Genomic DNA, 27,982 nt, shown 5'->3' with positions numbered 1-27,982 from the left:
TTGAACTTTGAAATGTGTGTTACATTTATTAGTCTTAAAAACAGAAGACATTTGCATGTTAGGTATACACACACACACACAATGCTTTCAACCAGAAAGGCACCTGGACATGCGAGTTTTTACGTTAGGAATATTCCGGCGTGGCTCAAAACTGGAGCGCCTATTAAACCCCAGACAAAATGGACACATTCACCTCACGAAGATACACATCTGCTCTCAACTTCTCAATCTTTATTCATCAGGTTAAAAAGCTAATAAGACAATAGTGGTGTAGTGATGGCTAAAATATATTATTTTATAACATAAATATGATCGTCTTAACGTTGCACATATTCTGTCTGCAACAATTTATTGGTATCCATCTCGCCTCTGGATACAGAGAGTCCACCGTGTTTGCAGGGAAAAGTACAAACGGGAGTCAACTCCTATGATATAAACCAAAACATGCCTTAAACTTTAACTCTTAAATGTAGCAACATACACATACTTAATAAATTATATTCTCAATACAAACAATTCATTATTTACCATTCAGAATCGAGAGCTATTAAAGAGCTCTCGTATAGGCCATTTATGTCGATGGCTTGAATCTGAGCTGCAGTGAAGATACGGCTGTGATTGTCTGAAACATTTCTTTATTGCCATCAGTATGTGTCAGTCTTTGGCCTTGTGGGGGGCTAATCTATTTATACATCAGAGCACAAGGAAATAAAGTCACGCTAACTGGTGAGTATATCTGATCTGAATAGTGGCTGTGTCAACAGGGCTTTCCTACTGAAATGCAGTGCCCATAGACCTGTGTTGAGACACTTCCTTTCTCTGAGCAAATGTTCTTTGTCCAAAACGCTGTGTGCAAATATGAAGAAGAGCAAGAATGTGATCAGTTTACATTCTGGCTGCATGGGAGTGAGAGAGAGCAGGTTATGCTTAATAATGTGTCAGATAAACGTCCTCTTAATCCTGGCTCCTGTTCAGTAGGGCACTGTGTTCTCATTGGACAAGTTCAGTACCTCTGTTTGACCCAGTTTCAAAATGTTTATCCTTACTGAAAACGACCCTGATGTCAAATGTTCCAGTACAGCACTTCTAATCCTCCTCTCACTGTGAAAAGGAGAAGCCTTCCCACAGTGAGGTGAGGGCATATGGACATGTTGGTTGGTGCCGCATTCTAATCTATATCATCAGTCCTGCTATGATATCCACTACTAAACCACAACTGCACTGTGATAATATCAAGAAGAACTACGATGAAAATGTGGTAAGTATAGTGACCTGGTACAGACATGCAAGCCAGGAGGAGCCAAAAGCACAATTGACTGCATCTTCTCTGGCCAGCAGGGGAAAGAAATCATGGGTGCGCATCTCCGTGAGGAAATCAAAGCGACTCGATTGGCCCTAATAGTCTCCTTATGGACACCCAGATGGTTCCGCCCACAGTGCTTTGTTTCTCTTTCTGATTGGTCCCATGAGAGAGCTGCCACAGTATTTTGGAATCATCATCAGTGATGACTGGCCGTTCCCTCAGGCCTCGTGTGGGTGGGATGGATGTCGGGTCACTTGCTGAGGCTGATGCTGACGTAGGATGTTGGGATGTAGCCCTCGTTCCCGTTGGCCCTGCGGACCCTGGTCCAGCCGTCACCTTTATCCTCCTCCACTACAGACAACACCTCCCCCTCCTGCATGGTGATGGTCCCCTCGCTGGCACCTAGCAGGGACATGACAGCATGTTACACTATCGCCACGTACAAGTGTGTTATACCATAATAGTGTTGAGTACATTGGTGTCATTGTGACCCATCCACACCTACCTGGGAAGTTGTACATGGCTGTACATTGGCCGATGGGAGCGACAAGCTCCTCCTCCTCCTCCTCAAAGTCGTCGTCAAACTCGGCGTAGATGGCCTGAGAGGGATCTGGGGTGCCTTCTTCAGAGGGGGTTCCATCAGGGCTGGAGGGAGAAACACACATATGCTTAATAATAAATATAGATATATGACTACAGTACATTCACTGACAGCCATGAGTGAAGTCTCAGCGTCTGGTTTCTAACCTGTATGGTTCGTTGTTGTTGGAGTGAGACCTGTAGCTCAACGCATCCTCTGGTAACGTATCTCTCCTGAGCATCGAGTCCCCTCGCCTTCCTGCCTCTGTCAACCATGACTGCGAAACAAAGCACAGAGGAAATATACCATTGTTTCCTATAGATTGTGCTCGTGAGAGATTGTGAGTGAGACCAAGTCAAAGAGAGGAATGGGTTGTATATTAAAATCAGGAAAACATGAGGTCTGTGTTTACAAATAACTATGAAGAGGTAACAAGCAATACAGTTGAAGTCAGAAGTTTACATACACCTTAGCCAAAAACATTTAAACTCAGTTTTTCACAATTCCTGACATTTAATCCGAGTAAAAATTCCCCGTCTTAGGTCAGTTAGGATCATCACTTTATTTTAAGAATGTGAAATGTCAGAATAATAGTAGAGAATGATTTATTTCAGCTTTTTTTCTTTCATCACATTCCCAGTGGGTCAGAAGTTTACATACACTCAATTAGTATTTGGTAGCATTGCCTTTAAAATTGTTTAACTTGGGTCAAAAGTTTTGGGTAGCCTTCCACAAGCTTCCCACAATAAGTTGGGTGAATTTTGGCCCATTCCTCCTGGTAACCGAGTCAGGTTTGTAGGCCTCCTTGCTCACACATGCTTTTTCAGTTCTGCCCACAAATTTTCTATGGGGTTGAGGTCAGGGATTTGTGATGGTCACTCCAATACCTTGACTTTGTTGTCCTTAAGCCATTGTGCCACAACATTGGAAGTATGCTTGGGGTCACTGTCCATTTGGAAGACCCATTTGCAACCAAGCTTTAACTTCCTGACTGCAGTCTTGAGATGTTTCTTCAATAAATCCACATAATTTTCCCACCTCATGATGCCCTCTATTTTGTGAAGTGCACCAGTCCCTCCTGCAGCAAAGCACCCCCACAACACAACGGTTGGGATAGTGTTCTTCGGCTTGCAAAGAAGCCTCCGTCTTTTTCCTCCAAACATAACGATGGTCATTATGGCCAAACAGTTCTATTTTTGTTTCATCAGACCAGAGGACATTTCTCCATAAATTACAATCTTTCTCCCCATGTGCAGTTTCAAACCGTAGTCTGGCTTTTTTATGGCGGTTTTGGAGCAGTGGATTCTTCCTTGCTGAGCGACCTTTCAGGTTACGTCAATATAGGACATGTTTTATTGTGGATATACAGTGCCTTGCGAAAGTATTCGGCCCCCTTGAACTTTGCGACCTTTTGCCACATTTCAGGCTTCAAACATAAAGATATAAAACTGTATTTTTTTTGTGAAGAATCAACAACAAGTGGGACACAATCATGAAGTGGAACGACATTTATTGGATATTTCAAACTTTTTCAACAAATCAAAAACTGAAAAATTGGGCGTGCAAAATTATGACAACCAAAAATACAGTTTTATATCTTTATGTTTGAAGCCTGAAATGTGGCAAAAGGTCGCAAAGTTCAAGGGGGCCGAATACTTTCGCAAGGCACTGTAGATACTTTTGTACCCGTTTCCTCCAGCATCTTCACAAAGTCCTTTGCTGTTGTTCTGGGATTGATTTGCACCTTTCACACCAAAGTACGTTCATCCCTAGGAGACAGAACGCGTCTCCTTCCTAAGAGGTATGATGGCTGCATGGTCCCATGGTGTTTATACTTGAGTGCTATTGTTTGTACAGATGAATGAGGTACCTTCAGGCGCATGCTCCCAAGGATGAAAAAGACTTGTGGTCTACAAAACAAGGTCTTGGCTGATTTCTTTAGATTTTCCCATGATGTCAAGCAAAGAGGCACTGAGTTTGAAGGTAGGCCATGAAATACATCCACAGGTACACCTCCAATTGACTCAAATGATGTCAATTAGCCTATCAGAAGCTTCTAAAGCCATGATATAATTTTCCAAGCAGTTTAAAAGGCACAGTCAACTTAGTGTATGTAAACTTCAATTATTATTATTTAAGTGAAATAATGTGTGTAAACAATTGTTGGCAAAATTACTTGTGTCATGCACAAAGTAGATGTCCTACCCGACTTGCAAAAACTATAGTTTGTTAACTAGAAATTTGTGGAGTGGTTGAAAAAAATAAGTGTATGTAAACTTCAGACTTCAACTGTATGTATTCTAGCTTGCATATGGGAACATAACATGCAGTACATGACTGTGGCCAGTAGAGGGGAGTCCATTACCTCATACTTGCTGAGCTCTAATCTCAGTCTCTCCATGTTCTGGGCTGTCTGGTTGATCTGGGGAGACAGGCTGGCAGGGTCTCCCATCTGGGGGTTCTTCTCATACACATCCTTCATCTTATCCAGGGCCTCACTGGAGAGACACACACAGAGACAGAGCAACAGAGAGGGAAAGAGAGAGGAGATGAGAGGTGGATTGATTCTCTGTGGAAATGCATCCCCTGTGGAGTGCAGTAATTGGTAAACACACACACCACACACACTGTTGGGAGAAGTTGTCAGCAGTCACAGAGATGGTTGTCAAAGCAGTCAAACTCCCCCACACACCTCTGGTCCACTTCTTTCTGCAACTCCTTGCCAATGTCATCTAGTTTCTGTTGTAACCTCTTCCTGCGCTGCTCGGGGGGGAGATGGCCAAAGTCCTCTGTCACCGTGGGCTGAGAAAACACACAGGGAGGAACAGTCACTTTAACACGGACGCAAGCGCACACATTCTCCATCACCACGGCACGTGGTAGGAGAGGAACACACCCCGCCACCCACAACCACCTCTAGAGAAAACGCCGGTCTGTGGTTATGGTTCAGCTCAAGGGAAATGGTTGATGACAAAAAAAAACATATTTAACCTCTAGTAATGACATTGTTCACGCTAAAGCAAAAACTAACAGATATGCTTCGTTTTTACAGTGAGCTGAACCCAAGACCACCACCATTATCACCCATATAATCATTCCCAATACCATTCCATTGGCAGCACACCCACCCAAATAAGAACCTGTTTTTAGGAACTCTTCCCATTGGGTTTTATAGTGAACGTTTAAAGGAACGAGGTTATCAGTGACAGACCAGTAAAACAATGGAGGTAAACTGAAGCCAATATAAAAATCGGTCAAATGATACAAATTAGATAATGTTGCCCCATTGCTGAAGTGACTTGAGTTAAGTGTTGTTACAGCCCTAATCCACCAGGTGGCCACCTCTTCAACTCTAACTCCAAACGGAAAGACAGACAGGCCATGTTTTCAGCCCTCTGCTTTGCATGTAATGTTGAATTTGAATCTGGCTGTGTTCCAGTTCGTGTGCTAGCAGCTAAACTAGAGCGTGAACATTCCAGCATTGATTTGAGAAGGTAAACAAGAAGACTTTAGTGTGACGTTTGAGACCAAGATGCTTGTCCAATTGTACTGATGGAGAGGTGGTCATGTGTGAGATTCCCCGTCAATGTGAGAGGCTGAGACACCCTTTAACACCCCACACAGACACCACTCTAGTATTACCATTACTATGATCCTCTCTGGAGTGAGCCTCTGAGGGAGAAAGAAATAGACAGACAATGTGTGTGTGAGAGAAAGAACTGGGTGGTTCGAACCCTGAATGTTATTTGGCTGAAAGCTGTGGTATTACAGACCGTATACCACGGGTATGACACATTTTATTTTTACTGCTCTAATTACATTGGTAACCAGTTTATAATAGAAATAAGGCACCTCGGGTGTTTGTGGTATATGGCCAATATACCACAGCTAAGGGCTATTTCCAGGCACTCCACGTTGTGTCGCGCATAAGAACAGCCCTTAGCCGTGGTATATTGGCCATAGACCACACCCTCTCTTGCTTAAATATACAGTCGTGGCCGATAGTGTTGAGAATGACACAAATATACATTTTCACAAAGTCCGCTGCCTCAGTTTATATGATGGCAATTTGCATATACTCCAGAATGTTATGAAGAGTGATCAGATGAATTGCAATTAATTGCAAAGGCCCTCTTTGCCATGCAAATGAACTGAATCCCAAAAAACAGTTCCACTGCATTTCAGCCCTGCCACAAAAGGACCAGCTGACATCATGTCAGTGATTCTCTCGTTATCACAGGTGTGAGTGTTGATGAGGACAAGGCTGGAGATCACTCTGTCATGCTGATTGAGTTCGAATAACAGACTGGAAGCTTCAAAAGGAGGGTGGTGCTTGAAATCATTGTTCTTCCTCTGTCAACCATGGTTACCTGCAAGGAAACACGTGCCGTCATCATTGCTTTGCACAAAAAGGGCTTCAAAGGCAAGGATATTGCTGCCAGTAAGACTGCACCTAAATCAACCATTTATCGGATCATCAAACTTCAAGGAGAGCGGTTCAATTGTTGTGAAGAAGGCGGCTTCAGGACACCCAAGAAAGTCCAGCAAGGGCCAGGACCGTCTCCTAAAGTTGACTCAGCTGAAGGATCGGGGCACAACCAGTACAGAGATTGCTCAGGAATGGCAGCAGGCAGGTGTGAAGACAAGGTGAGCGCTACCATCAGTCCTGTGTCATGTCAACAGTAAAGCATCCTGAGACCATTCATGTGTGTGGTTGCCTCTCAGCCAAGGGAGTTGCCTAAAAACACAGCCATGAATAAAGAATGGCACCAACACATCCCCCGAGAGCAACTTCTCCCAACCATCCAGGAACAGTTTGGTGACGAACAATGCCTTTTCCAGCATGATAGGTCACCTTGCCATAAGGCAAAAGTGATAACTTAGTGGCTTGGGGAACAAAACATTGATATTTTGGGTCCATGGCCAGGAAACTCCCCAGACCTTAATCCAAATCAAATTTTATTTGTCACATACACGTGGTTAGCAGATGTTAATGCGAGTGTAGCAAAATGTTGTGCTTCTAGTTCCGATCATGCAGTCGGAACTAATCCCGATCATGCAGTCGGAACTAATCCCATTGAGAACTTGTGGTCAATCATCAAGAGGTGGGTGGACAAACAAAACCCCACAAATTCTGACAAACTCCAAGCATTGATTATGCAAGAATGGGCTGCCATCAGGATGTGGCCCAGAAGTTAATTGACAGCATGCCAGGACGGATTGCAGAGGTCTTGAAAAAGAAGGTTCAACACTGCAAATATTGACTCTTTGCATCAACTTCATATAATTGTCAATAAAAGCCTTTGACACTTATGAAATGCTTGTAATTATAGTTCATTATTCCATAGTAACTTCTGACAAAAATATCTAAAGACACTGAAGCAGCAAACTTTGTGGAAATTAATATTTGTGTCATTCTCAAAACATTTGGCTATGACTGTATATACAAAGTGCATTCGGAAAGTATTCAGACCCCTCAACCTTTTCCACATTTTGTCATGTTACAGCCTTAATCTAAAATGTATTAAATAAAACATTTTCCTCATCAATCTACACATAATACATCATAATGACAAAGCAAAAACAGATTTAGACATTTGCAAAAATGTTTACATAAGTATTCAGACCCTTTGCTATGAGACTCTAAATTAATATTAGTTGATTGGAGTCAACTTGTTGTAAATTCAATTGATTGGACATGATATGGAAAGGCACACACCTGTCTACATAAGGTCCCACAGTTGACAGCGCATGTCAGAGAAAAAAAACAAGCCATGAGGTCGAAGGATTTGTTCGTAGATGTCAAGGAACAGATCTGGGGAAGGGTACCAAAACATTTCTTCAGCATTGAAGGTCCCCAAGAGCAAAGTGGCCTCCATCATTCTTACATGGAAGAAGTTTAGAACCACCAACACTTTTCCTAGAGCTGTGGGGAAATGAAAACAAGATTTAACCTCTTTGGCCTGAATGCAAAGCGTCACGTCTGGAGGATATCTGGCACCATCCCTACGGTGAAGCATGGTGGTGGCAGCATCATGCTGTGGGGATGTTTTTCAGTGGCAGGGACTGTGAGACTAGTCAGGATCGAGGGAAAGATGAATGGAGCAAAGTACAGAGAGAGCCTTGATAAAAACCGGCTCCGGAGCGCTCAGTATCTCAGACTGGGGCACAGGTTCACCTTCCAACAGGACAAAGACCCTAAGCACACAGCCAAGACAACGCAGGAGTGGCTTCAGGACAAGTCTCTGAATGTCCTTGAGTGGCCTAGCCAGAGCCCGGACTTGAACTTCTCTGGAGGCCTGAAAATAGATGTGCAGCAACGGTCCCGGTCCAACCTGACAGAGCTTGAGAGAATCTTCAGAGAAGAATGGGGGAAATTCCCTAAATACAGGTGTGTCAAGCTTGTAGCTTCATACCCAAGAAGACTTGTAGTCGCTGCCAAAGGTGCTTCAACAAAGTACTGAGTGAAGGGTCTGAATACTTATGTAAATGTAAACCTTTGCAAACATTTGGGTGTAGATTGAGGAGGAAAAAAAAATAAACAACGTAATTCATTTTAGAATAAGGCTGTAACATAACAAAATGTGGAAAAAGTGAAGGGGTCTGAATACTTTCTGAATGCACTGTGTATTCAGAGTATAAAAAACATGAAGGACACCTGCTCTAAGCTTAAATACAGATTTTAAAGCCTTGAGACAATTGAGACATGGATTGTGTATGTGTGCCATTCAGAGGGTGAATGGGCAAGACAAAAGATTGAAGTGCCTTTGAACAGGGTATGGTAGTAGGTGCCAGGCACACTGGTTTGTGTCAAGAACTGCAACAGTTTCCTGTGTGTATCAAGAATGGTCCACCACCCAAAGGACAACTGTGGGAAACACTGGAGTCAACATGGACCAGCAACTCAATATTAGAAAGGTGTTCTTAATGTTTGTTATATTCAGTGTATGTCACCTTCAAAGATTCTGTCTTTCCACTCTGAAAGGTCAACACCTGAAACCTAAAATATTTTGCTCAATAATTTAGACGGTTTTGATTGGACATATTCAGTCATTTCCTGGAACAATAAGAAAGAACAGGTTGATCCACCAAACAGGTTAACAGAGGCCTTTGCGAGGAGACGTTGTGGCCCCTGACCCTGATGACTCACCATTCGCCCGAGGGTCCGGAAGGAGGATATTCTGGGTTTGACTGTCTTATTGATCTCCTTCAAACAGTACGACAATGGGTCCCGGCCGAACTTGGGGGAGGGGGGTCCGTTAGCGGGTGAGGAGGCGGGGGGCGTGGACAAGGGGGTGAGTGAGGAGGGGGAGGGAGAGAGCTGGGGCGGGGTGAAGCACAGACACCCGGGGAGAGGGTGGCATGGAGGGAGAGAGGGAGGGAGAGGACAAAAACAAAACAGATGATAAGGGAAAGAGAGAGACACCATCAACACCTTAAGCACACCACACAGAGAAGACAACATTGCAGCAGTTACCCCTGCAGAAGCCCACAGCCACATTCACATAGCGCCACAACAGCCGCACTACAGCCCCAACAGCAGCAATGCAACAACAACAAAACACAAGCCACAATGAAGGGTAGAGTAGAGTGAGCCTACGTGAGGACAAGGTTGACAGATTGGAGCGGACCAACGGGAGGTTCCATTGGTTAACCGCAATCTGGACACAGATACATAGGTAGACTGAACTGGGTACAAAGTACACCCTATAGGTCTGGGCCTGGTATACATGCTTGTAACACGGGTAATAAGAAACATGTCAGGTCTCTATGCTGGTGGGAACTACTGAACGTTGGCATGATGGTGTAACCAAGTGAGGAGCAGTGAGGGAGAATGTAGTCAACTCTACAGGCTGGTTTCTCAGTCACAGATCAGCCTAGACCTACAGGAGTCCTGGACTAAAAAACACTAACTAGGAGCTGTTTGAGTCAGTGTTGTGCAGTGGGGAGTGGCTCAATATGAAAGTTAACTCTGATCATTACTGAACCACCTCTTTGGGGAGAGCAGGAGCGATGACACAGAGCGGTGCATCACATAGACAGGACGGGAGGTAGGACGGGAGGTAGGCTGGGTGTATTAGAGGAACAGGATTGGACAGCAGTCAGCAGGGTAAGCCAATCAGACATGCAGCAGGAGGAAAGTGCTGGAAGAGACAGGAGGGAGGAGAGAGAGAGATACAGCAGTGGGTAGAGGCCGGCCATGATGTAGGTTAGCTAGGTGTTGGGTTGCTGTACTCTCAACATTCATGTCTAGTTTATTTTTTGTCATTTCAGAGTGGCTCAGGAGGCCTGTTTAAGGGACATCCAATATATTCTAGATCTAGACGGCCTCTAGTGGTCCAACGTCATCTATGATCTCCAATGATGGTGTAGAGAGAACACAGCAAAAATGAGTTCACCTGGAACTAGTCATCCCTCCCTGTCCCAGTATCATACCTGATGGTTGGCATTTCCCAAAGGTGTCATTGTGGTGGTTTGACTGTTAATGTTATAGTCTAGGCCAGTATAATACAGTATAATAGCAGTGTGTTTGTAGCGGAAAAGTCAATGTGTTTGTGCCTGTCTGTGCTGATGAAAGCACAAGCTCTGCAGATCGCTGCCTGCCAGTAGAGTTGACCTATTGGAAACCAGTCAGTCAGTCACACGTTGCAGAAAGTCAGAGGGGCATATTCACAGACAGGCCAGGGACACAGCCATGCACATACCAGTTCTAGAAAGGTGTGTGTGTGTGTGTGTTAGAGAGGGGGCCATGCAGTATGTACATGCAGAGCTCTGGGAACAGGAAATATTGTGTGTGAGACCACAGCTTCAGGACCATAGTGAAAGAGGGAATGTCCCTCTAGGGACCACCAGATGCTGTCTCCCTGATTCAGCCCCTCTGCCTCAACACTGACACACACTGCTCATGGTTTATCTACCTGCACCTTGGAGCACTGATCATTTCAAACACTAAGAAATCCACTCAGGGGACTAGTCATTCATAGGAGGGAAACAAACTGATTAGGGTATGAATTGTAGATTAGGATAATAATGTCTATTCCTAATTCAGAAAGTCACCCAGCTAGTCAGAACTGAGTCATGGGAGTGGGATGTACACTTGTCATTGTGAGGAGGAGTGGTGGTACTATCAGCCTACCTTACTCTTCTTGCTGAACAGCCAGAACGGTTTGCTCCTGTTCTTGCCCAGCAGCTCCAGGGGGCCTTTGGGTGTACCGAGGGTGCCCAGGCTGCTGTCTGAGGAGGCACGGTTGATGCCCTGACTGTAGTCCTCAAAGTCCAGGTCCCCAGGACGCTCAAAGCCTGACTTGTACTGCTCTATAAGAACTATGGAGTCCTGCAGGGACAGTAGGTTGGATTATGACAGTGAAACACAGACCAACAAAACCAAAACGTTTCAAAGCATGCGTGTTTCATACCCATTTCCCTCACATTCTATTGAACTTCATTGGACCGCATGTATCTACGTACTTTTGTATACATGCAGTACAGTACAGTCGACTCACATTCCTCTCATTGACATTAGTGCCCGCTTTGGTGACGCCCTCCAGACACTTCCCGATAATGGGCATCACGTGCCTCTCCGTGTCTGAGAACAAGACGTAGCCCTGCGCCAGCTTCCTCACCCGCCTCTCATCCATGTCCTGGAGTTTCTATAGGGAGAGGAGGCACATACGGGACGTCACTCAATCAGATCTGCCATGTCTTGGTGCCTGATTAAAGAATAACAACCTGCAGGCAGTCACTGATTCCGAGGTGCTAGAGGAGCTCCTGAGACTTGACCCCAAAAAAACATCTGGGTCAGTCAATTTAGACCCTTTCTTCTTTAAGGTCGCTGCCCCTATCGTCGCCAAGCCTCTCGCTCCTTTCTGGGGAAGTTCCCATTGCTTGGAAGGCAGCCACGTTGCATCCTTATTTAAAAGGGGAAGATCAAGCTGATCCTAACTATTACAGGCCTATTTCTATTTTGCCCTGTTTATCAAAAGTGTTGGAAAAACTCAATAATCAACTGACTGGCTTTCTTGATGTACTGTATATAGTATTTCATACCAGTATCTCTCTGGTATGAAATCTGTTTAGCGCTCAGATTATGTGTCACTGCAACCTTAAAAGGTCCTAAATTATGTCACCATTGCCCTTGATTCTAAGCAATGTTGTGCTGCTATTTTTATTGACTTGGCCAAAGCTTTTGATACGGTAGACCATTCCATTCTTGTTGGCCAGCTAAGGAGTATTGGTGTCTCTGAGGGGTCTTTGGCCTGGTTTGTTAACTACCTCTCAAAGAGTGCAGTGTATAAAGCCAGAAAATCTGCTATCTCAGTCACTGCCTGTCACCAAGGGAGTACCCCAAGGCTCGATCCTAGGCCCCAAGCTCTTCTCAATTTACATCAACAACATAGCTCAGGCAGTAGAAAGCTCTCTCATCCATTTATATGTAGATGATACAGTCTTATACTCAGCTGGCCCATCCCCGAATTTTGTGTTAAATGCTCTACAACAAAGGTTTCTTAGTGTCCAACAAGCTTTCTCTATCCTAAACCTTGTTCTGAACACCTCCAAAACAAAGGTCATGTGGTTTGATAAGAAGAATGCCCTCACCCCACCGGTGTGATTACTACCTCTGAGGGTTTAAAGCTTGAGGTAGTCATCTCAAACAAGTACTTGGGAGTATGGCTAGACAGTACACTGTACTGCTCTCAGCACATATCAAAGCTGTATGCTAAAGTTAAATCTAGACTTGGTTTCCTCTATCGTAATCTCTTTCAGCCCAGCTGCCAAACTAACCCTGATTCAGATGACCATCCTACCCATGCTAGATTACGGAGACTTCATTTATAGATCAGCAGGTAAGGGCGCTCTCGAGCGGCTAGATGTTCCTTACATCAGTTTTGCCACCAATGCTCCTTATAGGACACATCACTGCACTCTATACTCCCCTGTAAACTGGTCATCTCTGTATACCCATCGCAAGACCCACTGGTTGATGCTTATTTATAAAAACCCTCTTAGGCCTCACTCCCCCTATCTGAGATATCTACTGCTGCCCTCATCCTCCACATACAACACCCAGTCTGCCAGTCACATTCTGTTAAAGGTCCCCAAAGCACACACATCCCTGGGTCGCTCGTCTTTTCAATTCATGGCAGCTAGCGACTGGAACGAACTGCAACAAACACTCAAACTGGACAGTTGTATCTCAATCTCTTCATTCAAAGACTCAATCATGGACACTCTTACTGACAGTTGTGGTTGCTTTGCGTGATGTATTGTTGTCTCTACCTTCTTGCCCTTTGTGCTGTTGTCTGTGCCCAATAATGTTTGTACCATGTTTTGTGCTGCTACCATGTTGTGTTGTTACCATCCATTGCTGCCTTGCTATGTTGTTGTCTTAGATCTCTCCTTATGTCATGTCGTCTCTCGTTGTTATATGTTATATATATATTATTTTTAAATCCCAGCCCCCGTCCCCCTCAGGAGGTCTTTTGCCTTTTGTTAGGCCATCATGGTAAATAAGAATTTGTTCTTAACTGACTTGCTTGGTTAAATAAATGTTAAATAAAACATTTAAAAGGTCTGCTGTGTTTTTAGTGTCTATTGAACCAAATGTTAGCATTTAAAATATTTCCAGCATAAGGAAGGAAAGCTAAGGTTAAGGTCAGGATGGATGGGTGAGAGGCTCTGCCTTACGTTGAAGATGAGAGGCATGTCACTGAAGTAGAACTGGCTCTGCTCCTTGTTGTATTTCTGCAGCTGGGCTGCGTAGTCGTTCTTACACTCCTCCGCTATGTGTGTCCTCATGTTGGCCTGCTGTTTGGCCTGGACACAGGTAACAAAACAAACACACAGGTCACACACAGGTCGGTCTGGTGGCTCACATTCCACTGTCTAGGGGGAAACAGGACAGGTAGGACAGCTGGATTGTGTTCAGTAGGGCACACCGTAGGAAAACCTTTTGCAACGGAAAATGAAAACCTGTGTTCTTTTTATTCTGCGTTGGTGTCCTACTACCTTCTCGACGTCGGCCTTTGTGGCGTTGATGTCCTGGTCCGTTTTCTCGGCATATTGAGCAGCTTTGTCCGCTTCCCGCCACTCCCTCTCAAAACGTTTCTTACTCTGAAACACAGAGAGACAGAAACACATCCATGTTGATCTTAGCTAACCCAATACTGTGTTCTGTGGGCATTCTTTGAATGGAATAGAAGTCTCTACTATTGTGTACAAGCGAGACCTTTGCTTCACCCAAGGTTAGTGAACACTTGCCCAATGGCCACTAACACCTGACTTTACTGAATGGGGCTGGAACATCAGTGGTTTAAGTCAGTGGTGTTGAGCCATACAGTGATGAGCAATGGGCTGGAGTGCTGCTAGTTTCTGGTCTCGTTTTGGTTCCCTACCCCTGCTTTTAAAATGAGCTCCTCATCTCCTTTTACTGTATATTACAAATACTGGTCACCTGAATCACCACACACACACACAACTAGTGAACAAACATCCCTTTCACTGATGTAACAATGACCCCACTTACAGCAGACAATATGAGAGAGCATTCAGAAACATTTGTCAGCTTTCACCACATTAGACAATGGAGGACAGTGACTAGACAAAACATTGCCCTTTGATGGAACAGAAAGACAGACAAGTTGTTCCCTGACAAGGAAAGTATTGGCCTACTGTATAGAGAGGATGTATACAGTAGTATTCTACCAACAACGTAGATCTTCCCTTTGGAAGAGAGGAGTTATTGGCAGACGGCCTGACATGTAAACAAACTTACACTGTCAAGCTGCTTATAGGTGCTCTCCAAACTCTGCTGGGCTTTCTTGGCCTCCGACAGATGCTGCAAACAGACAAACAGAGAGAGGACACATGAGACACCAAGAACACTAGGATGATGACATGACGGTCCCTACTTAGACAGGGCCATTGGCATTGGGTACAGAATAAACAACGGCCACCAAAAACCACTGAACAAAACAGATGGTAAACAAATAGCAGTCTGTCTGTCTGTGGGTCATGTCTACTGGGAGACTTTTTAATGTTTGTGTGTGTTCTATATTCCATTGGGGTTGGGCCAAGGCATTCCTCTCCTTTCAGAGGATGACAACATGACAGTTACCACCCCCCCTACGAGAGAACCCAAGTAAGGCGACCTTCGTGCCATAACAGAGGAACCTACAAATCTCTGCTCGTCCTTCCTGTCTCCTTCATACTCTCCCTCCTTTTCCCTAGATCCCACCCATCTTCACTCGCCCTCACTATAATAATCAGAGTTTTGAATTCTTCCATCCTTCCCTCTCAGTGTGGATCTCTCTTTCTCTCACCGTCTTGCGCTCCATCTTGAGCTCCTGCAGGTACTTGGTGAGTTCGATGCAGATGTTCATCATCATGTTCTCAGCAATCAGCTCCCTCTGTCCTGCGTAGTCGTTCATCTCATTCAGGATGTCAAGGAAGGACTGGTGGTTGGAGAACCTATGGGAGAGGAAGGGGAGTGAAGAGGGGGGGAGGGACAAGGGAGGGGGAGGGAAAGGATACAGAAGAGATGAGCTCTATAATTGATTTGGGCATTGACAGGAAGTTACATACACTGTTGCTTAAATAGCGGTGTTAGCCAGGTAATGATAGGTCCATTACTTCCTTATTCCCGTTTCCCTCTCAGGGGGTATAGTAGCAGTCATTTGCATTGCTCTGCAGGTGCTGGCATAGCCTCTCCAACTACAGTACTATAGACAGGAAAGCAGTTTGAAAACACGTCATTGAAATTACGTCATGTATTGTTGGTGTATTATTTTAGTCAAGCTTTGTTTTCCTTCTCTATGTCTGATTAGTAACTGAAAGTCATGTTGAAGATCACAGCTGGCCTGGGCAGGTACAAATAAAGCACATTTATTTTATGCACACACACATTCATTCACACACACAAAAGCCCACAATAGCTCACCTGCATTCCTGTTCCTCTTTACAGCCTCGTTTAGGATTGTATTTCTTTGTTAGACTTCTGTCAATATTAGGAGAGGGGGAAGATATGGTAAGTAGTCTGGAAGATAGAATATGTCAAAAACACAGATGCAAACTTAATTATCCTAAATGATAGGAAAACACAATGCATCAAATGAGGGTGTCTATTCAAATCTCAATAAACAAGTTCAAACCTAAATTGGTTACAGTTTGCGTTTAATAAAAATGATTCAATTTAAAATCAATCCACACCTCTAAGAAACAATACAACACACATTATTTGCTTCTTGTAGGCAAGACTGCCCCGGTCCACTGGCACAGTTGATATTTCCTTTTTATCTCAATATCAAATCATTTCTACGTTAAACAACTAATTACCTTACTGTCAATGTTTTTAATTAAAATGGTCAAAAAGAAACTAGCAAGAATTATGCTAAGAGTGGTCTGTGGTCTGTCTGGGAGTGGTCAGAGAGGAGCCTAATGGGAAGGATGTGTAACCTGAAAGCTGGCTGTTATTGGCCTATTATTAACATCTAGGTCAAAAAAAAACACCCAGCCAAACAAACTGAAATTTCAGACAGCTCTTACACTAAAAAGGCATTATCATAATTGTCACAATTTCACTGTATTCTTCCAACCTCAGTGTGGACAGATGTGTGTGTGTGTGTGTGTGTGTGTGTGTGTGTATATATATATATATACACACAGGAAATCATGTTTGACTGCACTGTCCCTTTAAGGGAAAGCCAATGCAAAACTACAGTCAAGAAAAACATGTTAAAACAGATCCACTTCTCCTATTCTTCCTTCTTTCATTAGAGCTCTCGCTGACCACATCCTGTCCATCATGTGCCAGTCTGCTCCCACTTCCTCTCCACCAGAGCCCATCAGCAGATACTGACAGACACACTCGGAGTGAGAGTGAGAAATAGAGAAAAGGGGAGGCAATAATGCAGGCTCAAGCTTGAGAATGAGGGCAGTGTTTCTAGGACTGTCTGGGCTGGGGTAATGCCAACAGGGGGAGACAAGTTCAATTCTGTCCCAAACTAGTCATAAGACACCACATACATTTCATAAAACAGCTTTTGAGCACAAACATCAACTGCTGTGGGCACACAGGCAGGAATGAGGCCTGAGGAATGAGGAACCATGAAGAATGAGGCCTACCTCAGCTGCTTGGCATAGTTCTGCTCTATCTCCGTCCTCTCCTTCACAAACTTGACATACTTCTCTACCAGTTCCAGCCCGGATTGCGTGTGCTTGTCGATGATGTCATATTGGTCCTGGGGAGAAGGAACATGAAAAGAGAGAGAAAGAGTTTATGCACGATACACACAAGATGGATGATATCTAATGGTGATGAGCTAAGAATGACAGGGCATGCTCCATCGGATGAGTGACGTCCTCCAAAAGAACGCTGGATATTAAATCAGTCTGAGGCAACATTTCGTTTACAGACTGTTGATACTGAATCTCAAGTCACCATATCTACCCAAATGTTATGCCTTCCAAGAAATCTCTACATATGCACAACCCTTAACTCCCGGCCTTGAGATGCTAAATCATCCTGCTGCTAAAGAGTGTGGGAAGAGGGAGAAAAATTGGAAAAGTGCAAGAGAGAGAACAAGAGGACACAGGGAGGACAACCTTTTACCGACAGGAAATAGGAAACGCCCCACTCTTGCACTTCCTGTGGTACGTAGACTCAGTAGAAACATCCCAAATATGAATTGCATATAAATTGCATACAACACCTTTAAAAGGCCAAAAATTGGCTAAAAGAAAATCGGCATAAATTGAAAAACATACCAGTTTCATTTGAGGACCAAAATGTTGACAGCAGTGCCATACAGATTGTAAAATAGAAGAGATTTGATGTACTGATTCTATGGCACATGGTTTTGAACTGATACAAAAACAAAAAAAACACTTGATCCAAAAATTAAGAATTTTTCAATACAACAATTATGTATAAAATTCTTGCCACCAACAGAATGTTAGGTATATAGGGCATACAATCATCTCAGCTCTGCAGATTTTGCTGCGAAGAGACAGTATCATTAGATTATTCTGGTATTGCCCCTATGTAGCTCGTTTCTGGTCACGGGTTCAGGAATGGCTGAAAAATCACAACATTTACCTCAAATTAACCCTACAAATAGCACTGTTGGGAGATTTGGAAAGCCATAGTCAATCAATCAACAATATAATAGTTTCAATAAAAATATTAATCTTTAACTTACAATCTGTATATACTATGTGATTAGGAAGGTTCAGAATCTAGGCGAAACATCACAACACAGTTGAAATCAAGTTGAGGCGCATGCAATTAGCCTGCTGACTGCAGAAATGTCCACCAGAGCGGTTGCCAGAGAATTTAATGTTCATTTCTCTACCATAAGCTGCTTCCAACATCATTTTAGAGAATTTGGCAGTACTTCCAACCGGCCTCACAACCACATGTAACCACTCCAGCCCAGGACCTCCACATCCAGCTTCTTCACCTGCAGTATCGCCGGGTGTGTGTTGAGGAGTATTTCTATCTGTAATAAAGCCCTATTGTTTGGAAATACTCATTCTGATTGGCTGGGCCTGGCTCCCCAGTGGGTGATCAAATGGCCACTGGACTTAACACTGACACCCCCCCTCCATTTGTTTGTACATTGCATAGATAATAAACAGCGAGTAGCAGCATAGCCACTTCACCCCTGCCTATAATTCACAAAAAGACCTCGACTAAACTGTACGCACATTGACTCGGTACCCCCTGTATATGGCTTCGTTATTGTGTTACTTGTTATTATGTTTTACTTTAGTTTATTTGGTAAATATTTCCTTAACTCTTCTTGAACTGCACTGTTAGTTACGGGCTTGTAAGTTAGCATTTCACGGTAAGGTCTACACTTTATTCGGCGTAGGAGACAAATGAAGTTTGATTTGATGCCCTCCCAGGCCCACCCATGGCTGCACTCCTGCCCAGTCATGTGAAATCCAGAGATTAGAGCCTAATGCATTTATTTCAATTGATTGACTTCCTTACATGAACTGTAACTCCGTCAAATCTTTGAAATAGTTAGAATGGTGAGTTGATATTTTTGTTCGCTGTATATTCTTGCTGTGTAACTACTGTGAAGAAAAGAAATAGAAGTGTCATGTATGTGTATATAATGTACAAAACAAATCAAATGCTGTAAAAACAATGTTTCTTTTTGTCCTCGGAAGAGGGTGATGGACGGGCGAAACAAAAACGCCCTACATCGTTACGCATCGTTATTTGGTTTTCCCTACACTTCAAAAAGCAAAACACATCGTCAACTCGCAGAAGAAAAACTAAATAGACTTGCTACCACACGTATCATGAACAGAAATTCCCACACTTTGATATGCAGTGAGGAGTCTTCTCGTCTCGTCTTCTCTTCAGTTCCTTTTTTGGCTGGGTGCTTTATGGCCACTTCAAGCACAGACAAGCCTGTTAGAGAGTGAGGATGATATCAAGGAACAGCCAATCCTCCCTCCGAACACCTCCAAGCCCTCTGTAGTTACAGTATGGGGGCGGGCCGTCTATGGGAAGAGATTCCTGTCATGTTGGGCCATGTTCTTGACCCATCCTACCCCTTCAAAAGGGCACGCAAAAAGAGAGTGAACAAATAACACCTACGGCCTCTGATTTGAGAAGAACACGTAACACATGAACATGTGGGCTTGTATGAAACATTGCGAGCAACTTGCTGTATGTGTGCATGTGTGTAACAGGGAGGACTTATTTTTAGAAGTCTGATCAAATGTTTTGGGGCAGGAAAATGAGGACCACAGCACACAGTGTGCTCTTTTTGTGTTCACCCTAAACACCACCAAGAGACAAGGAGAGAACATTGGTTTTCATTCCAGTTTAACAAAGTTCTCCTGTCTTAGCGGTTAAGTTGCGGTTAAGTTGTAAATAAACCAAGCTGATTGTTGTTTCACAACCATTAGGCCTACTGGCTTGGGGGGGGGGGGGGGGGGGGGGGGTCTTCCACCACACAAACAACCTTGTTTGCCCTCTCCATGAGACAATTTTGTTTAGAAATTGGATCCAATTTAAAGTTTCAGTAAGCTAGGACATTCAGTTGGGCTTTTCATTAGCATACTGTTGGCTTCATGATAGCATTTAGGACACACGGACACGGCAAAGAACAGTAATCTTCCAAAGACTGTAGGCCTATCCATCCATGTTGGCCCTGCCTCAACCCAGCAGCCTGTGTCTTCTACCTCCACCCCCCAACTCCAGACAGATTAAAGGCATCACCCTGTACATGGGAAGTCATCCTGCTCAGTGGTGGCAAAAGTACCCAACTTTCATACTTGAGTAATAGAAAATGACTCAAGTAAAGGTGAAAGTCACCCAGTAAACTACTACTTCAGTAAAAGGTTAAAAGTACTTAGTTTATCAAAAAGCATCAAAAGTAAAAAAATAAAAAAAATATACAATTATTTTAGAAAGCAAACCAGATGGCACCATTTTCTTGTTTTTTAAAAATGTATTTACTTACAGATAGCCAGGGGCATGCGCCAACACTCAGACATAATTTACAATTGAAGCATGTGTTTAGTGAGTTCTCCAGATCAGAGGCTGTTCTCTTAATACATGTGTGAATTAGTACTTTTGGGTGTCTGGGAAAATGGATGGAGTAAAAAGTACACATTTTCTTTAGGAATGGAGTGAAGTAAAAGTAACCAAAAATATAAATAGTAAAGCACAGATACCTCCAAAAACTACTTAAGTAGTACTTCCAAGTATTTTTACACCAATGATACTGCTCCACGACCATGGAGAATATTTCCTGCCTTAGTCACTGTCTTTCATGATCTTTATAAAAGGGCCCGCCTGCCATGCTACATTTTTTACAGTCCTGGATTGTGGAACACACACAGAGCCTGTCCTCACTCAGTCACACTAGCAGCCAGGGCTAATGCCCATACACTGATCTTACATACTGAACACTAGGTGCCTAAAATAACTGCTGGATTAACGGCAAGGAAAGCAGGGGACAGATGCCACAGAGCAGGCAGCACAGTTGGCCACGAACGTTACTGGCCAAACACAATCACAACCAATTAGGCAGTGTGGACATTGTGGCGAGAGAAGGAATGAATGTTGAATGAATGTTTGCCAATAGTCTCCCTCACACATAAATACAAACATATGAAAACCTGGTTAGATCTGTGTGCAAATTGAAGTCATTCTCTCGCAATCAATTTCACTAGTAGTATGGTCTAAACCTGATAGAAGGTACAGTAAACTACCAGCTAATAAAATCTGTTTTCAGAGGAAAGTAGAGGTTTGAAGAAATGTCTCTTGGGTTAAAAAGTGAAACAGATGTGGCAAATATATCCATATAAATAAATACAAGAGCATGGAGAGATGAGATGTTTTGAGTTCATTAAATGAGGTCAAACCTAATTAGGTTGCTGGTGCTCCATGCAGCGCAGAACTGAGGATGGAAAGGGGACAGGAGGAAGAGAGAGGCCCAGGGGGAACATGGGTAATGAGGTCAGAACCTACCATCCCACCCTCCTCTCTGTAACGCTCCATTTACATACTCACTATGTGGGTGTGTGTGTGTGTGTGTGTGTAGGAGGTCAGATCACTGGGTGGGTGGTGGAGTAGCCATAGCCTAGCTCTCAGATAAACAGTGTAGCAACATTGAGGGGCAGTGTGTTTTCGGCCTGATTTTCTAGTGAAAAGACTGCTTGTTTCTCTGTTTGTCTTGTCCATTGTGTCGCCTACCAGCTACCACTGTAACTCACTCTTGTGCACATTGGCTGGGGAATCCATGACAACCGGTGGCAGTCAAAAGAGGTTGAAATCAACTCATTATGCTCATTAAAACCATGTGAGATCGATGAGCGAGCAAAGATCCATCCAGCTATGTTAAAAAGTGAGCTATTGCTTGTTGTCACACGGTACTCTAGTGGGCACCAATCCTGGTCCTGGAAAGCAAGTGTACACTACAGTGTTTTCCTAGGCTATTTTAAACTCCTCAATGAAGGTATTGGTTGTCAGTAATTAGCCTAGTTGGCAAACCCTCTTTCCAGGACTAGAGTTGATGCTGGTGACCTCTGGCATGGTCAGTTCAGTGCATTGTTGAAATGTTGAAAACATTGAAGGATCTGGAGTAAATGTGCCATCATGTAACTGATATCATTCAATATGTCAACTTCAAGTCAATGGTGGGTGACAATATAAGTTGCAGAAGAAAATGTATTTGGAGCAAAATGACTACAGGGCTCAAGCAGCCATGCCCATGAGACTGTGCTCCATCCATGCGCGCAGTTGGCAGCAAGAGGCAAAAGGGTCCTATTTCTGGGAATCAAGTAACGCCCAACTGTGGGACAACTTGTTGCGGGCATAGCCCTCCCAAAAGTGGACACTTCCTTAGGACAAAACTAGTCTTGGGGCAAGCAATGTCAATGAAATTCACGCGAGTAAAAAAAAGTCCTAGGCCCTAGACATTCTGAATGTTTGGCAGTTTGCGCACAACAATCTGGGTCATAAGCTTTTTCGTTGAGAAATTAAACATTGACTTGAACTTGGCTAGCTAGTTAATAGCATAATGATCTGAGAGACAATACACCAGCTGCTTTGTTCTTCAGGGTCCCCAATGACAGCACTTTGATTTGAGTCAAAAATGGTGCTATAACTTATGTACCTGCATTTACACAGACAGCCCAATTCTGATCTTTTGCCCATTTATGGAAGGGGGAGGGGGACTTATATGCAGATTCAGGAATGCTCACATGCAGGAACACCACAAATTGCATGCTGCAATCACACACACTTAAAATGATGGGCAAAAAACAAACTGATCTGATTGTGCAAAGGACAAATTAGTGAAAAATATCAGAATTGGACTGCCTGTGTAAACAGCATCACATTTGTATCTGTTCAGAGAGTGACATGCTTGTCCAACTCAAGGTGTCAAAAAAAAGAATATGGACCCATCCAATTGGCGACAGATTTTCATGTGAATATTCTAAAATCAGGTAACATTTTTAATTTACCAGACATTTGAGAAATTTTATGGACATCCTTATGCATTCAGATCCAACCTGAAGGCAGCATCAATAAATGAGGGATGCTGGCCAAATTAGCCACATTTACAAGTCCTTAAAAACCACCCTTAAGCAAATTACAAAAACACTATTCCTTGTGTAGCATATGCAAAACTTTATAGACTACTTTCCTAATACAATTGTCCACCTCACGGTTCACCTGTCAGAGATGAGCACTAAATGCATCAGGGCATTGCATGCAAAGCCTTCAGTGTCCACAGTATGATTTTCATATTTTAACAACTTATTTCTTTAAATTGTTGTGCACAAATTTGTTAACATCCCTGTAAGTGAGATTCTCATTTGCCAAGATAATCCATACACCTGACAGGTGTGGCATATCAAGAAGCTGATTAAAACAGCATGATCATTACACAGGTGCACCTTGTGCTGGGGACAATATAAAGGCCACATAATTACTACAGTGGAGTATCCAGCAACTTCGCACAACCATTGAAGAGGAGTAGGACAGCATTCCACAGGCCCCAATCAACAGCCTGACAACTCTATGCGACGGAGATATGTTACGCTGCATGAGGCACGCTGCCTAGTTAAATTTAAAAAATTATCACACCAGATACTGCCTGGTTTTCTGATCCACGCCCCTACCTCTGTTTTTAAGATATCTGGGACCAACATTCCCAGTCATGTGAAATCCATAGATTTGGGCCAACTGAATTTATTTCAACTGATTTGACAACTGATTTCCTTACATAAACTGTAACATGTTTGAACTTGTCGCACATTACGTTTATATATTTTTGTTCAGTATGTATGCATGCATATGTGTACATTGTATACATGGTATTCAGACCCCTCAACTTTTTCCACATTTTGTTGCATTACAGCCTTATTCTGAAATTGATTACATTGATAAGGAAAACAATCTACACATAATACCTCAAATCACAAACAAAAACAAGTTTTTAGAAAATGTTGCTAATTTCAACAACAAAAAAAAAGTATCACATTTACATAATTATTCAGACCCTTTACTCAGTCTTTGTTGAAGCACCTTTGGCAGCGATTAGAGCCTCAAGTCTTCTTGGGTATGACGCTACAAGCTTGGCACACCTGTATTTGCAGAGTTTCTCCCATTCTTCTCTGCAGATCCTCTCAAGCTCAGTCAGGTTGGATGGGGAGCGTCGCTGCACAGCTATTTTCGGGTCTCTCCGGAGATGTTCGATCGGGTTCAAGTCCAGGCTCTAGCTGGGTCACTCAAGGACATTCAGAGACTTGTCCTGAAGCCACTCTTGTGTTGTCTTGGTTGTGTGATTAAGGTCGTTGTCCTGTTGAAAGCTGAACCATCAGCCCAGCTTGGAGGTCCTGAGCACTCTGGAGCAGGTTTTCATCAAGGATCTCTCTGTACTTTGCTCCGGTCATCTTTCAGTCGATCCGGACTAGTCTCCCAGTCCCTGCCGCTGAAAAACATTCCCACAGCATGATGTTGCCAACACACTTCACAGTAGGGATAGTACCAGGTTTCCTCCAGACGTGATGCTTGGTATTCAGGCCAGAGTTAAATATTGGTCTCATCAGAGAATCTTGTTTCATGGTCTGAGAGCCCTTTAGGTGCCTTTTGGCAAACTCCAAGCAGGCTGTCAAGTGTCTTTTACTGAGGAGTGGCTTCTTCCTGGCCAATTTACCATAAAGGCCTGATTGGTAGAGTGCTGCAGAGATGGTTGTCCTTCTGAAAGTTTACAGAGGAACTCTGGAGGTCTGAGAGTGACCTCCCTGACCATGGCCCTTCTCCCCCGATTGCTCAGTTTGGCCAGGCGGCCAGCTCTAAGAAGAGTCTTGGTGGTTCCAAACTTCTTCCATTTAAGAATGATGGAGGCCATTGTGTTCTTGGGGACCTTCAATGCTGCAGGAATGTGTTGGTACCCTTCCCCAGATCTGTGCCTTGACACAATCCTGTCTCGGAGCTCTACTGAGAACTCCTTCAACCTCATGGCTTGGTTTTGTTCTGACATGCACTGTCAACTGTCGGAACTTATATCATGCCCAATTAATTGAATTTACCAATCAGTTGAATTTACCACAGGTGGACTCAAATCAGCTTGTAGAACAGGATGCACCTGAGCTCAATTTCGAGTCTCATAGCAAAGGGTCTGAATACTTATGTAAATAAGGTATTTCTGCTTTATATTTGCAAATAAAAAATAAAAAACTGTTTTCACTTTGTCATTATGGGGTAGTGTGTGTAGATTGATGAGGGGAAAATGAATTAAATCCATTGTAGAATAAGGCTGTAATGTAACTTAATTTGAAAAAAGGGAAGAATCTGAATACTTTCCGAATGCACAGTGTATGCTTCCATTAATTTCTTTCAACTGGTGCCGGGGGACGTTCAGATGAGTCTTGTGAGGCCTGTGGGCGTCCTAGAGCAAAACAACCGACATGTACATGTTCGTGAGTCTAACCTTTCCACAGAGGGGTCATATTATTGTAGCCCAGACTGTTAGGATGCTACAGAAGTTGGAAGATCGGCTGTACCAACTTCAGACGTGTCCCATGGAGTAATCTTTCCATAGAGGAGTCATAATAGTTTGTAGGCCAAACCGTTTGGACGCTACATACGGTTTTGTGAGAAGACAGATTTTCAGGATGTCTCATGGTCTGACAAACCCTTCTCTAGTTCTGCCACCTTTCACCGCAGATGCGGAACTGCAACATCAGACGATGCGGTGGATTGAGACGCATCCAATGCAACAACAAAAAAAACTGCCCTCTCGCTTGAATTGACAGATGTATTATTATGCTAATTAGAGTTCCGCAGGGCGTGGACATCGACTCTAGGGGTTTTTAAAGCAAACTTAAAGCAGACTCAGAGCTGCAAACTCTCACGCATTGGCCCTTGTAGGTCCATTGCTTGGTCAAGAGTTGTTGATATCTGATAGAGATTTGCATAATACATCCCATGCCTCAACTGGATTTGCATGAGCTTTATTCATCACGGCCACTGATCACTCTATACGAACAATATCTTGAAAACGTTTGAGGTGAGAGGATTGTAGGGGTAATCCAAGCACTAAGGATAACCTTTTTTTGCTGCTGTCAACCCCAAATAAATGATTAATTTTCTGAACCAGTTGCAGTACAAATGCAGAGTCATCATTCAACAAAAACAAAAAGTGGATCTTTGTTCACAGGGTAACCCAAAACTTTAGTAAGGCAATTTAATACATGTAACCAGAACGGGGACACCATAGGACATTCCCAAAACATGTAACCAGAACAGGGACACCACAGGACATTCCCAAAACATGTGCATTAGTGTTCCAACAGCATTTATACGGCATCTATCACATATTGGAGTAGGAATCAGCTTGATAGAATGCAGCCTTTAGACAGCATGTACTAAAGTCAATTTCACCACACTTGCATTAGTACCCTCGTTTGGTGATAAATCATTTTGTCAAACAGATTGTGAACCTGAAAACTGTATGTTTGATTCTAGAGGGGGAGCAATGAATAGAACAATTGTTTGGTTAGGATGTAGGGTCAGATTTATGACATCTTGTCTTCAAGAGATTTTATTATCAATTTACTTCAGTATGATCAGTGGAACAATTCTCACTCTCAACAATGGGCTAAAATATAGGGTAATTACTGTGCTTGTCAGCAAGAACACGACTGACATTCCCCACAGATTTTATTATTCCACTTCTTCCCAATTGTGCCACTGTAATCACATATTTGAAGTCTGATATGGCTAATTGTGTCTTTGAAAATGAATGAGGCTATGTATTACTGCAGCTATTCATGGACAGTTGTACAATTATACAAATAATCATTGATATTCAATGCTCGAGGAATCACATTTTTTAGTATTGTGCACAAGCTAGGCAGAGATGGTAGGGGGACTATGTAGAGTAAGATGACAGCAAGGATCTTCAACTATATAGTAAGCATAAGTAGTAAGTATCCTTGCACGAGCCTTGGCTTGCACGAGCTGGAACGGCTCATAGGGCAGGAGCCCATCTACTGTTTCTGTTGCGTGAGGCAGCTTGATGTAAAGTACACACCCTGGATAGGACGCTAGTCTATCGCAGGGCATTAACCCAAATCTATATCCTTAGAATGCATAAACCACCTCAATATTGATATTCATTAGATTTTTCATCAAGCTTGGGTGATTTTAAGACATTTTTCAAACACCCAGCACTTGGGAAACATAGATCAGGTGTGGCCAACTCTCCTGGAAACCAAGTAGGATTTTCTTCCAGACACATAAAAAATACAAAAAAGTGTTACCTACTCCCATTAACATAAAAAAATTCCTGTGCCGAGCATACAACTTTCCACATGAGAACAGGGATCAATCCCTGCTTACAACCTTCCCACTGTTTCTAGCATTTGCCTGTGTCCCGATCTCTTTTCAACCACAAACAAACAAAAAAATCTCAAAGTAACAAAGTCATCAAATTGGGTGTTAATTGAAATGTTCAAAGCATTCTAAATACACCTAACCTGTGGCCTACATTTTTTTCCCCACGCCATGTCAAAATACATAGAATTGCAGGGAATTTGTTTTAAACAGTAACATTATCTTGGGGGAGGAAAATAATTCTTAATAATTCTCAGTATTGTTTGACTACTTCCATCAAACCCAGTCTCTTGTTATGCTCATAGTCATAGAAGAAGCTACATGAAACATTACATTAAAAGTGGCAAAAACAATACTTTGTAAAACTTCACGAGAGCTAAAGCCCTTGGCAGATCCCAGACTGCTCGCATACTCACCCAGAGATCCGTTCCCCAGTCCATGTTTAACGTCTTCTTATCAGCGGATCCCTGAATACAAAGAACTTCTTCAAAGTTATCCCAATTTGGATGACGCCTCAACCCTGAAATATGAATTCCGAGGACGCTCAAATACCCCTTCTGGTATCCTTTCCGTTTCTAAACAGTGAGAATCATTTCTCCCTATAATTTAGCTAGTTATCGCTAACTAGTCTAGTTAATCTAAACAATATTCGTTGCAAAGGAAAGAGGGATAAACTAGCTTTCATATCCGCGTCACTCCCAAATCCTAATTCTTAAAGGGACAG

At 43.1% G+C, this 27,982-nt stretch overlaps 1 protein-coding gene across 5 annotated transcripts; it reads right to left on the bottom strand.

The window, feature by feature from the left end:
• Positions 1–27,961, bottom strand: LOC110538416 (cdc42-interacting protein 4 homolog). 5 transcript variants are annotated; one of them, XM_021625228.2, is made up of 16 exons: positions 27,675–27,961; positions 17,004–17,119; positions 15,820–15,876; positions 15,203–15,350; positions 14,656–14,718; positions 13,890–13,994; positions 13,569–13,697; positions 11,387–11,533; positions 11,020–11,217; positions 9,034–9,204; positions 5,526–5,555; positions 4,576–4,685; positions 4,249–4,381; positions 2,051–2,160; positions 1,809–1,948; positions 1–1,705 (listed from the first exon to the last, which is right to left on the bottom strand). In XM_021625228.2, exons 1-16 carry the CDS (start codon positions 27,696–27,698, stop codon positions 1,554–1,556), a joined length of 1,833 nt encoding a protein of 610 aa, XP_021480903.2. In that variant the 5' UTR covers positions 27,699–27,961; the 3' UTR covers positions 1–1,553. The 5 variants fall into 5 exon arrangements, with proteins under 5 accessions (XP_021480903.2, XP_021480905.2, XP_021480904.2 ...); XM_021625230.2 differs by lacking the exon at positions 27,675–27,961 and adding an exon at positions 15,513–15,601 and having other exon boundaries at positions 17,004–17,095; XM_021625229.2 differs by lacking the exon at positions 5,526–5,555.
• Positions 27,962–27,982: the final 21 nt, after the last annotated feature.

This window comes from Oncorhynchus mykiss, chromosome 12 (genome assembly GCF_013265735.2).
Source record: "Oncorhynchus mykiss isolate Arlee chromosome 12, USDA_OmykA_1.1, whole genome shotgun sequence".
NCBI lineage: Eukaryota > Metazoa > Chordata > Actinopteri > Salmoniformes > Salmonidae > Oncorhynchus > Oncorhynchus mykiss.
The sequence above is the reverse complement of the archived record's forward strand: the minus strand, read 5'-3'. Positions and strand labels throughout refer to the sequence as shown.